Source organism: Terrapene carolina, unplaced genomic scaffold (genome assembly GCF_002925995.2).
Source record: "Terrapene carolina triunguis isolate 2854851 unplaced genomic scaffold, T_m_triunguis-2.0 Scaffold192, whole genome shotgun sequence".
NCBI classification, from domain to species: domain Eukaryota; kingdom Metazoa; phylum Chordata; order Testudines; family Emydidae; genus Terrapene; species Terrapene triunguis.
Window position 1 is genome coordinate 6112048 of NW_020664543.1, and position 12669 is coordinate 6124716.

General features: G+C 47.2%; 1 protein-coding gene across 1 annotated transcript in view; it reads left to right on the plus strand.

Annotated features, from left to right (window-relative positions):
* FAM20A (FAM20A golgi associated secretory pathway pseudokinase) overlaps window positions 1-11022 on the plus strand; it is a 19936-nt gene extending 8914 nt beyond the window's left edge. Inside the window, exons 5-10 of the mRNA XM_026654435.2 lie at window positions 1185-1300; window positions 2739-2919; window positions 3472-3581; window positions 5203-5284; window positions 5902-5961; window positions 8944-11022. Of these exons, the coding sequence (XP_026510220.1) occupies window positions 1185-1300; window positions 2739-2919; window positions 3472-3581; window positions 5203-5284; window positions 5902-5961; window positions 8944-9208 (814 nt within the window). The 3' untranslated portion in view covers window positions 9209-11022. The remainder of the gene's footprint in view (window positions 1-1184; window positions 1301-2738; window positions 2920-3471; window positions 3582-5202; window positions 5285-5901; window positions 5962-8943) is intronic.
* The last annotated feature ends 1647 nt before the right edge of the window (window positions 11023-12669 follow it).

Sequence of the window (12669 nt, forward strand, 5' to 3'; positions counted from 1 at the left end):
TTAAAACAAACCAAAGGAAGTATTTTTCCACAGGTTGACTCTGTGTTGTGTGAAACTCCTTGCCAGAGGATGGTGTGAAGGCCAAGACTATAACAGGGTTCAGAGAAGAGCTAGATAAGTTCATGGAGGATAGGACCATCAAAGGCTATTAGCCAAGATGGGCAGGGATGGTGTCCCTAGCCTCTGTTTGCCAGAAGCTGTGAATGGGCAACATGGGCTGGATCACTTGATGATTCCCTGTTCTGTTCATTCCCTTTGGGGCACCTGGCACTGTCCGCTGTTGGAAAACAGGATACTGGGCTAGATGGACCTTTGGTCTAACCCAGTATGGCCGGTCTTATGTTCACCTGCCCAATTTTTTAAAGTGCTTTGAAGTCTGAAGAGGAAAGAGGCTAGATAGGAGGGAAATATTGGTTTTTTTTAAGTGCTCGCTAATTGACAAGCTAAATCCAGTTTCATGTTTGATTCTTGGAAGCTGAGTGCATTGCTCAGTGTTTGCATCATGGCATTTCTGATCCTGCCCAGTGGTTACTGACTCAGGAATCAGCAATGGTTTTCCACTCCCAGAGTCATTAAAAATTCCCTTAGCCCCAGGCTGCTGATTCTCCAAAGTGAGATCAGTGAGATAAATCAGCTGAGATAATAGGCTAAGTGGCTCCTGGTGTGTGCGAGCCCCTCCCAGCTTCCCACTGTCTGTGCTGTGCTGTAACAGGTTCAGCCCATCTCTGCAGAGTGTCAAACACAACATTGTGCAGGTCCTTGGCAGTCACCCTTGAAAGAGACAACAGACTCATATAGATACCCGATCAATTGGCTGGGGAAAAGATGCTTAGAATTACAGCAGATCCTGGATGGAATAGCCAAAATGTCTCCAAACTCTTACAAGGCCCATCTGTCAAAACGGCAAATCCCAGCTCAGACCTCTTTTGGTTTGGAGCGTAAAATGGGCTTGCATATTTGCTAGAGATCACACAAGAAAGATTCGAATTGGGCAGTGCTGTCAGACTTTTAAAAAGGAGCGTGGTTTCAGAATGGAAACAAGCTCCTTTATATGGAGCGGGGTTTGGATTCAGTTGCTGGACCGCTTTCCCAGCCCTACCATGTGCTGAGAAATCATCTCCCTTCCCCACCTCCTGGACTCTGCTCCAGGACCCTTTGATTGACACGTTTTCGCTTTCGCACAGGATCCTGGATTTCCGACGGGTCCCGCCCACGATCGGAAAGTTGATCAACGTCACCAAGGACATCCTGGAGGTCACCAAGAATGAAATCCTACAGAGCGTCTTCTTCGTTTCACCCGGTATGTGGGTGAAGGTGCAGAAGCGAGTTCCTTTTACGAATACATTCCTCAGTACCAAGCTGATGGGGAAAGAGGTGTACACAGGAAAAGTCCAGAGGAAGTGTGTGCTAGATGCTGCATTGGAGAGATCAAACTCGGCATGACACATGTTTATGATAATACCTCTATAGCGTCTTCCACTTAGGGTGACCAGACAGCAACTGTGAAAATCGGGACAGGGGGTGGGGGGTAATAGGAGTGTATATAAGAAAAAGACCCCAAAATCGGGACTGTCCCTATAAAATCGGGACATCTGGTCACCCTACTTCCACCGAATCAGGGCTGTGTAGTGAATGAGGCTGTTGTGTTTAGCGCCCCTGTCTCATTTGTGGCAGAAGATGGAAGGTGTGTGGTGAATGAGACAGGAAGAGAAAGGATGATCCCATGGTTAAGGCAGTGGAATGCTGGGCTGGAAAACTGGATTCTATCCACGTAATTAAAGACTGTATTGTAATGCACATGCACAAGGGGGCTGAATTAAGCACAGGCAACTCTAAATCTGGCATCTCCTAACTTCTGAGTACTTGACTTGGCAACCTTAATAATGTTCTGTTAGCGTGGCTTGGTGTGTGTAACATTATTATGTAGCTAGTTAGAAATGAAGTGGGGAATAACAGGTGGGCTATACCCACCACTCACACTCAGATTCCATCCTGTAGAGGGCAGTGGTGTGTGTGTGTGTGTGTGTCTCTCTCTGACGTTATGACTTGCAGTCTTTTCAACAGGTAGAGAGGTAAATCCTCAGCTAATGTAAATTGTTATAAGCTCCATTGACTTCAATTTACACCAGCTGAGGATCTGGTCCAGAGACTGTTTTGCTTCCATCATTTGCAACTTTCCTACAGGATTTATTCCCCTTCCAGGGGCACCGGAACAAGGGGGACCAGAGGGTCATGGCTCCATCACTTTTTACTGTCCGTAAGGGTGAGGGGGCGGAGAGGAGCGAGTAGGGGGTGGAATCTTGGAAGAGGCAGCGCAGGGGCAGGGACAGGGGCTCGGGGAGAAGGGGGCGGGGTTCAGGCACCAGTAACCCCTCACTTTTAAGGAGCGTCCGCCACTCCTGCCCCTCACAAGCACACACACAGAGACATAAGCCAGTGCTGTATGCAGTTGACTACAGCTAATGCTACAGCACACCGTAACGAATCGGTGGCCATCTAGGACTTCCTGTTACAATGCTAAATATCATGGCCACTCAGAACTGCCTGGCAACACTGAGATCTTCCTGATGCCTAAACACCACTTCCAGCACCTGAGTTAAAGGTGAATCTCCATTGGGTGGTGGCAGTGTAGGGCCTATGACCCAAAGCAGAGCCATTCCAACCCCACCCAGCAGTGGTGCACGTATACAGTAGCCAATTCATTATATTAACTAGCTGGTTCTCCATTCTTCCCACAGCCAGCAACGTGTGTTTCTTTGCGAAGTGCCCGTACATGTGCAAGACGGAGTACGCTGTGTGTGGGAACCCTCACCTGCTGGAGGGATCCCTCTCCGCTTTCCTGCCGTCCCTCAATCTGGCCCCGAGACTCTCCATCCCAAACCCCTGGATCCGGTCCTACTCGTTTGCTGGAAAAGAGGAGTAAGTGGGTAAATGCTGCAGCTCTGTGCGGTGGAAGGAGGCAGAAGAGTAGCAAGAAGGGGGCAGGTGATCATGCACGGGGGGAGGAGCAGAGGCCAAGACCCAGAGGCTGCCTGCATGGAGCCTACCAGCTCCTGATGCCTGGGCCTGGTGCAGAATCTCTCCCCTCCCCTCTCTGGCTGCTGCTATTAGGATGGTTTGAACTCAGCCGAAGGGGAGTGCGGATTGGGGGATATTGCTGCTGTGGCCGAGAGACAAGCAAATCTGCCAAACAGGATAGCCAGCTAAATGTGCCAGGCACTGAGAAGCAGTGTGGGCCAAACTCAGCCCCGGTGGAAGCAGCTGGCACTCGTCAGCAGAGCCGCTGCTGCTCATGCCAGCCTTGAATCCAGCCCTTGGCATCTCAACGCTGCCCATTCTCCGGGCTCACAGAGTCGTGGCAAGGCAGAGCTGGCCGGAGCAGCCCCGATCACATCCCTGCCTTCGAGTGGCTCCCGGAGGATGTGTTTGAGAAGCCGCCTTGCGTTCACGCTTCCCCTCTGTTTCCTGTAGGTGGGAAGTGAATCCACTTTACTGCGACACGGTGAGGGAGATTTACCCCTACAACAGCGGCAACCGGCTGCTCAATATCATCGACATGGCCATATTTGACTTCCTGATAGGTATGATGGACAGAATAATAATGAGCTCCTGCTCCCTCCCTTCATCTCCTTCACCTCCTCCCTTCATCTCGTGTCTTTCTTCCCTTCCCCCCCCCCGACCCCCCCAGTAATTCTCAAGGACACTCAGTGCCTCAGAAGCCAGTTTTCCAAATCTTACTCTTGCTCTGTAGAGAAGATTTGAGAGACTCGCTGTCTTCAAGGCTCCCTTCTCATACCGCAAGCACACAATGCCCAGCCAACACACAGCCCCTCGGTGACCCTCTGGACACAGGCAGTGCTTAATTTGTAATGAACAAGGTGCCGGGGCTCACGCAGATTTTTTACATTCATAACTGACACAGCAAGCCCAGAGGTGCCGGGGCTACGAACTGCCACGCCCAGAGGTGCCGGGGCTACGAACTGCCGAGCCCAGAGGTGCTGGGGCTACGAACTGCCGAGCCCAGAGGTGCTGGGGCTACGAACTGCCGAGCCCAGACGTGCCGGGGCTACAAACTGCCGAGCCCAGACGTGCCGGGGCTACAAACTGCCGAGCCCAGACGTGCCGGGGCTACGAACTGCCGAGCCCAGAGGTGCCGGGGCGCAAGGGCTAAGGCAGTGGTTTTCATTATCTTTCTTTAGCGGAGCTGCCTTTGCAATAGCCTCGGTGGGTACATGTCTCCTCAGCTCATCTCTGCTTTATCAGCTCCCCTCCCTGGCTCTCTTTCCTACCCATCATTGTCCCCTGGGTATTTCTCTTGCTTAATTTTGTCGCTCTCCTGTTTGGTGGCGTCCCCTCCCCTGCTCAGCGGGTGGCAGTTGATTCGCAGTGGGGCCAGAGAGCACAGAAGCACGAGAAGGTCGCTGCAGGCTGACCCGTGTGAGCTGTGCTAGGGCAGCGACAGGAGCTCGGGGATGGGGGCCAAGCAAAGGAGGGTAAGCTTTCGTGTTTGCAGTACAGGATCCACCATCCCTCTGCAGTCTTTCCCCTTGTGGTCTTGTCTCACTAATCAGACCCTGGCTGCCAGGTTGAGGTCAACTGACGTAGAAGTTTATAAGAGGCGCCAATATCCTTTCATCCAGGAATTTCTATGCCCTCATCACTATAATACCTGAGCGCCCTTGGCATAGACAGATGTCCATCTTCCACTCACCTTACAGGAGGAAGATCCAGGAAAGGGAGCCTGACCTAGCAAAAAAACAAATCCTGGAGTTAGCAGTTCTGGGGTTCATCCCCTTAGGTGTCTCATTTCACCTCACTCTGTGCCTCAGTTTTCCCATCTGTAAAATGGAGTTAATCTCTCATAGATTCTGAGACACTGTGGTGATGAGGGTCATATAAGCACCTCACTAGCCAGCAGGGAGGTAATTTCATTACTGCTAGTAAAGCACTTTGAGATGAGATCCTGGGATTGGGGGTACTAGGGGAGAGCAGACTATTACTACTGTCAGGTAACTCCAGGCCTCCTGACTCACAACTGGTGTTGCACAAATATCCCACCCCTAGCCAGGTAACCCTTGCTCAGTGCGGGCCTGAAGAATGACATAGCAGCAGAGTTTTCCCCCTGGCCAGTTCAAAGGGGTACTCAGTCACTGCTCAGTGCATGGCAAGAGCAATATGTTCTCTTTCGCTCTCTCTCCAAAGGGAACATGGACCGTCATCACTATGAAATGTTCACTAAGTTCGGGGATGAAGGCTTCCTCATTCATCTGGACAATGCCAGAGGGTAAGGCACGCACCCCAGCAATGACTTTTGGGGCACCTGGAATGTGAGATGGAGACACAAAGGGGGGCTGAGTGCCGGGGGGCCTGGGAGTAGGCAGAGAGTGCTGGGGGTCAGATTGTGCTGGGGGGACGTAAGTGGGGCCCAATGAAGCTGGGAGGTGGGCAGATAGTCCAGTGGTTCAAAAGGGCAGATGATGCTGGGGCCATGGGAGGGGGCAGGCCTCAGGTGGCGCTGCCTATGAGTGACTTGATCTCTGCCCTGACATCCTGGAATGTGTATCTACATTTACTTTGGGAGAAGAATTTGTTGCCCAGGAAAATGAAGGGCGTACTGCCCAGGCACGCACAATGGGGATACGGCCTGCCCCTGCACAGCACGCTCTAACCTGTAACATCCCTGCTCCTGCAGGTCCTGGCATCTCAGCCTTTCCAGCATGCCCCATGGCCAGTTTTGTTTCATTCTGTTATGTGAACCAAGGAGCAAGGGTCTGATCCAGCCCCGGTGTTGAGTGCCTCCTCTGAACACTTCTCAGATAGGATCGGACCCTCTAATCACAGCTTTGTGCCTGGAGCATTGGTGGTAGCAGCGGTTCACCCTTGCCTTCGTTTGTCCCCTAGCTTTGGAAGACATTCCCATGATGAAACCTCCATCCTGGCGCCGCTCTCCCAGTGCTGCATGTAAGTGAGATGGCAAGCTTGGTTAATTGTACTTGCTAGCCAGTCATGCTAGGGTAGTCACCTGCATTACCCCAGGGGAGTCTGGGAAGAGAGCTGAGACATTATTATACCATTATGCCCTACACGAGTATAGGATTCTATAGTGTTACCCCGCACAGTACCATGCTCTACAATGCTGCAATATACTATAGCGCAGTGGTCACCAACCGGTGGATCGTGATTGACTGGTTGATCCTGGAACCTCTGACCGTCGATCGCGATCTCCGGCTGCTAAAAGTCCAGTAGCGCAGCGGGGCTAAGGCAGGCTCCCTGCCTGCCCCGGCCTTGCGTGCTGAGCCCTGGAGGTGGCCAGCACACCCCGACGGTGGCGCAGCCCCTGGCGGGGGACGAGGGGGAGGGGAGGGTGAATTTCAGACCCCATTCTTTAGAAGCCTACCCGTAACACTCGGACCATCTCTGTCTTTTAAAGGCCTGGGAGAATGCTGATATAGTTAATCAGTCTAGTTTCCCCCTCTCCAAGTTATTAAAAAGTGCTCGTACATTTTACTCTTTGAATCCTATCTCAGCTACTCCCTTATTAATTCACGTAAATCAACAGCTGAAAATTAAATTTAAGAGCCACAGTGAGCGCTGCCGTTCCCTGTGGTTTTTCTTTAGGAAACATTTAACCTATTTCTTTACCATTCGTGCACTTGTATTAGCCGGGTCAAATGTTAAAAGCCGCTATTGGACCTAGCGAGACTTTTAATTTACAGTCTGATGATTTCAGTAAATCCTTCCCATGGATTTCTATTCTGTGTGGTTGAAATTAACTACACCTCACCGGTTGGCCAGACCTGCAATATCTTCACAACTCCATCAGCCACGGGGCATTTTTAATTTGGTTCCTTTGTAAAATGTAGTGGGTACAAGACCTACCTTCTAGGAGCCAACTAATTGCATCATAGAGTAAGAAAGCAACTCAAGCACCTGCCAGGATACATACCCATTGTGTCTTCTATTTTATTAAAGAGAATAAAATGGCTCTCTAGGAAAGCACAAAAGTGACAGTCAGACCTCTTAGGGCCAGAATGCTTCCTTCTGATCATCTAGTCCAGTGCTTCCCAAACTGGGGTTCGTGAAATGTTACAGGGGGTTCTTGGGAAAAAAATCCCGAATGGCGGACAAAGCTGTCCCTAGGGACCCTGGGCAGCACGGGGCAAGCAGCCCGGAGCCCCTGGACTTCCAAGAGCTAAGCAGATCAAAGCAAGCATATCTATCACACTGAGGAGATTTAAACTTCAAGATTCCTTATAAGAAATGGAAAGGGGGGTGGATATTTTTTGTTGTTTTTAAAATTAAACAGGCAGCTAGCATTGTTTTTAAAATTATGAAGAACAAGTTTAAGCTTTGTTGTAACGTGCGTTGTTTGCCTGGACTGCTCAAGCCCTGAATGCTTGTGTAGGAGGAACTCTTTGAGGTGGTTTCTTAAATACTTTCATGCTGTTTCATATCTGATACTCCAAGGAGCCTTGTCTTATAACAGGCTTATTCAAAGTGATACAAGCTACGAAAGTGAGATCTTGGAAGAGTATTGCTGTTTTCATAATGTAATAAAAATACTGTAATCATAAATAATAATTGACAATAAGTAGTGTGTAATAAGCATATCAAAAATGAATGTTTCCAGAAATTTTCTCCTTTACTGGAGTATAAATTATAAAAGCAGTGATCTTGGAAATATAAAATTTGTTTTTATATTTCCAAGATCACGGCTTTTGTAATTTATACTACGGTAAAGGAGAATCTTTCTGGAAACATTCCTTTTTAGGAGGGGGCTTGCGAGACTTGACATTTTAGTGAAAGGGGTTCACAGGCTGTTAAAGTTTGGGAACCACTGGTCTAGTCGGATTTCCTGTAGAACATAGGCCAGAGAATTTCACCCACTCCTTCCTGCATGAAGCCGAAGAACTTGTGGTTCCACTAGAGCATAAGCCATATCCTCAAGATAGAGTAAAATCTACTGATTTCAGGGCCAATTTAACCCAGCTGAGACACTGGCCCAGCTTTAAAGACATCCTTCTGGACTTAATGACTCTAATGGAGAAGCTACCAGCTCCCTTAACCAGCTGCACCAAAGTCCAGTCCCCTTCACCGTTAAACATTAACATCTTATTTCCCCTTTGAGTTTTTTCAAACTTCAGCTTTGCGTTGTGCCTTTGTCGATTAGACTAAAGAGCCTGCTCGAGTCAGGTAAAGGTATTTATACACATAGGTCAAGATATGCTCTACTCCAAGATGTTGCTGTTACTATCACTTACAAATTGCCCTCAGTGTTTTTATAGCTATATAGCAAAAGAGGTTCCTTGTCCTAGCTCAAAAAATCTAAAGCTAAGCAGAGAGAAGACAGAGTGGTACTTGGCTACCTTGCAGGGCTTCTCCTGGTTGGTAAAGTGCCTAGAGGTTCTTGGCTCAAATCTCATATAGCCACGCAAACATGTATCATTGCTACACTTCTGTTACATTACATACTGCAAAATTTTAAAGGAACTGAGGCCTGGTCTACCCTTGGGGGGGGGGGGGTTGAGGGGAGAATCAATCTAAGTTACACAACTTCAGCTAAGTGAATAATGTAGCTGAAGTTGACGTACTTAGATCTACTTACCGCAGGGTCTTCACTGCGGTAGGTCGAATGCTGACACTCCCCCGTCAACTCCGCCTATGCTTCCCCAAATCAACAGGAGACCGCCTGATTTATCGTGTCTTCACTAGACGTGATAAATCGACCCCCACTGGAGGTAAGTGTAGACATGCCCTGAGTGTTCTGCAACTCTGTCCATTTCCATCTAAACACCACTTTGTCAAAAATACTTTGACAAAAAAAAAAATTTATGAAACCCATTCTAGCCGTCATCCACTAGCAAATTACTGGGCTGACAGCAGCTTACTGCTGGGAGGATACGAGTTGGTGTAAGAGTCTGACCCGAGTCCTTGTTTTCCCAGAATAAAGAGGACAACATTATTACACCTGCAGCTCCTGGCCCTGCCTGAGTACCGGCTCAGTGATGTCATGAGGGAATCCCTCCTGCTGGATCACCTTGCACCTGTCCTCACTGAACCTCACCTCTTGGCTTTGGACAGACGGTTGTGGCTCATCCTGAAGACCGTGGGGAAATGCATAGATGCACATGGAGAAGACAAGGTTGTGGCCAATGACACCAAGCAGCTGGAAGTGCCCTTTTTTGACAGAGTGACACCAACCAGCTAGAGCCTTAAATTCTTTAGGGGGCAGAGAAGAGCCCCTGGGAGCCAGCAGATGAACTTTAATTGCTAATAATTTTCACCCACACAAGCCTGTTGGATTGAGAGGGGAGGCTCTTTGGAAGGGCTCAGATTCTTACTGGGCTTTTATGGTGATTGCCCCACTAAAGCTTCAGTGCATGGGGTAAACTTTTGCCAAGTACATTTGCAGGCCAGGGCCTGACCACTACACTCATTCCATGAGCTGCTGTCCTTCAGTGGAGCAGCACAGACTCATCTGCTCTGTAACTGCAGGGCATGCCACTGGTAAGAGCCTGGGCATTGGCTTGGTGTACCTGCCCAGGAGCTGCGTCCTGTCCTTGAGACGTCCCAAAACTGGATCCAAGAATGAAGCTGGAATAAAGCAATGCTGAAGGGAGAACGTGCTTAGCAGGGCCAGGTTCTGTAAGAGAGTTCATGCCTTTGGGTCAAAGTGGCCTTCATCACTGCAAGCTAGGGCAGCATCTGTCACTTTAAAGTCAAGAAGGCACATGGGGCCAGCTCAGCACCACCTGTCTACTATTCACGCAATCAGAAACACCTCCATCAGCCTTGGGTAAAATGACAAGCAGCTCCAGGTGAGCTGCGTGTCACAAGGCCCACTTCACAGAGCCAAAGATTTGAGTTTTTCAGCTGGTGTTATGGGGGTGGGGAGGAAGAGAAATCATGCTGTGGGTTGTAAAGGACAGGCAATTTAGCATTCATATTATTTAGGCCCCTGCAGTGCAGTTCTGCAAAAGATAAAGAGCTTGACAAAGATGCAGCACTGTTAAATCCACTCAGCCAAGAACTGGGCTGCTAAGCAAGGGGCTCTCTCTCAGGTTAACGTAGGCACAGAATAACAGCGTTAAAAACCAACATTTATTTAAGCAGTTGTAAAGCAGTCCATCAGAACACAGTGGACGCTAGCAACAGATTGATTCTCTCTAGCACCTCTGCAGATTTCAAAAAGTATCGTAGGAACTGGAGACCAAAACCAAACATGCCAGCTCCTCAAAAGGCCTTAAGATAAGCTATCCTCTTCCCCTTGCCTCCCTAAGAGGAGGCTTAAAAATAGTTTGCTAATTGAACCTTTACCAACTGGTTCCATTTTTTAAGTGTTCAGAATGATAGAGCTGAGCTTTTTTAGTAGCCTAATGAAAGCAGTTGAGAACTTGAGTTATTTTCCAATGATTTGTGCCAAATTATCACCACCACTGTCTTCTGGGGTGTGCTTGATAGAACGTTTGACACCTGTCAGCTGAGAATTTGACTCAGATTGTATTTGATGCATTAAACCTTTACAAACGAGACACATGGATTTCAACTAGAGTTCTTAACCAGCTTTCAGCAAGCTGCCTCAGCATTATAGTTTTGTTGCTAGCTGAAGTTTGCCATTTTAAGCCAGTGAGTTTTCAGTAGCGATAATGGGTGCAAAATGAAGATTAACCTCAACTCTAGCTTAGTCAAGTCTGTCCCCATCCCACCTACCCTCCCCAAGGGACTATACTTTAAATTTACCTAACTCCAGAATTATTTTTAAATTGGCTGTCAACATACTATAACAGGTCCTCAGCAAACTGCAATTATCCTTTGGAGTAATCAGAGTAGTGTTTTGGCAAAGCTAACATCCTCTCAATGATTCTGTGGCAATTAGCGAGTGGTAAATCTTTGCTTCCCTTCTCTAGGTTAGCAAGACCGATCCCCAGTTGTTTTTCTGTTTGAGGAAGTTTGATTTGTTTTGTCTTTCATTAAAGATTCCTCCAATATTTTAATGTAATAAAGATAAGAAACCAAAGAATAGGTGACTGGCTTGAGTCTTAATTCCATCAAGTGTTTCCACTTTTCTACCAAAGCAACTCTCTGTATTAAGCAGTTAACTAGTTCTCTATTTTCAGAGCTCAAAAGAGCTCTGCATACTCGTGGGGGTTCCCTGCTCTCCTTTACATTGATTCTAGTAGAGCAGAGAATGGATTAAAATAAATGGACTTGAGAGATTTAGCTTGCAATGTAGTTTAGTTATTTCAATGCATGTCTTGATGTTCCCAAAGTCAGATCTCCCTCTACTGGTGATTTTAGTGCAAATGTATCAGGAGGCATTAGGGCTGATCCCTTGCTCTTAAAATGTGCTCCAAGGCTTCCAATCAGCTGCTGATTTCACCATGGAAAATAGACAGGAACACCCCTGGCTGATTACCCAGAAGCCACCTCCGCCGATCCCGGATGCTGAACACATCAGACCAGATTTTCCTCTCACCCGAAGTGAGTCTCCAGCTGTCAATGGCGTTACTCCTGCTGATGTGTAAAGCAGGAGTGAGTTAAGAATCACACCCACCTTTCTCATTTCTTTTCATGTGCCCAGCAAGACATTCACATAGTCACTATATAGTCAAAGTTTCCATTCAGGTCACATAGGAGACGAGAGTGGACAATTTAGAGAAGCTTATGAGCTCCAATAATGGAGACCAGGTCAACAGTTTGCTATCTTGAATGGGGTAAAGCGAGGTCAGTAGTAGCTAGATTAGGGGAAGGGAGAAGAGGCACAAGATGCAGATTTTACAAGCATTTATTCTATTAGTTGTTGTGTGCACCAAATACCTGTGAACAGATGCTAGTCAGACAAGTGAGAACGGTCAGGGCTCAAAAAAAAAAAAAAAAAAAAAAAATCAAGATGTTATGTGTCCAAGAGGAACAGCTTTGCTAGCTATAAAAACAGACCACAAGGTAACTGCTGTGAAGGGAATTCTCATTTGTGAGCTAAGCTGTGATTTGAACTCAAGTCTGCAGAGGTAAAAAGTTAATGTATTAAGCTACTTAGCTGCCTACAACTCATTAACAATTCATCCTTGAACACCACAGCAAAATAAGATACAAGGGGGGGAAAAAAGACAGATTGCATTTAAGAATTTAAATCATTTTTATTGCTTTACCTGCCATTAGGACAATCTATAACAAAAGGAATAATAATATATTAGCACATACAGTACATCAGACTTATATAGTCAGATAACAATACAAAAATGGTCCTCTGGTTGACTATAGCTCTCTAGGGCAGTAGACTTCATAAATTTGCTAAAGGTGACCTAGCAAGAGATTACTTCTAAAGCCCTGAATGTTAGCTAAGGCAAACTATGCCAAAATTGTGGTTTCAAACATATTTAAATTGCACACAAAGGTAAAGCTATAACTGTGATTAATATTTAACTCAGACTTAGCTGGTTTATCTTAATCTTGTAGGTAAAACTACAAAAGGGAGTAAACAGCAAGCTAAAAAGATGCAATAGTGAAACTTGATTAGAAAGCCTTATATAAAAAAAAAATGTGCATTTTTTGTGGAGCTCTAACTAGTTTACATAGTATCACAGGGGTAGCCGTGTTAGTCTGAATCTGTAAAAAGCAACAGAGGGTCCTGTGGCACCTTTAAGACTAACAGAGGTATTGAGAGCATAA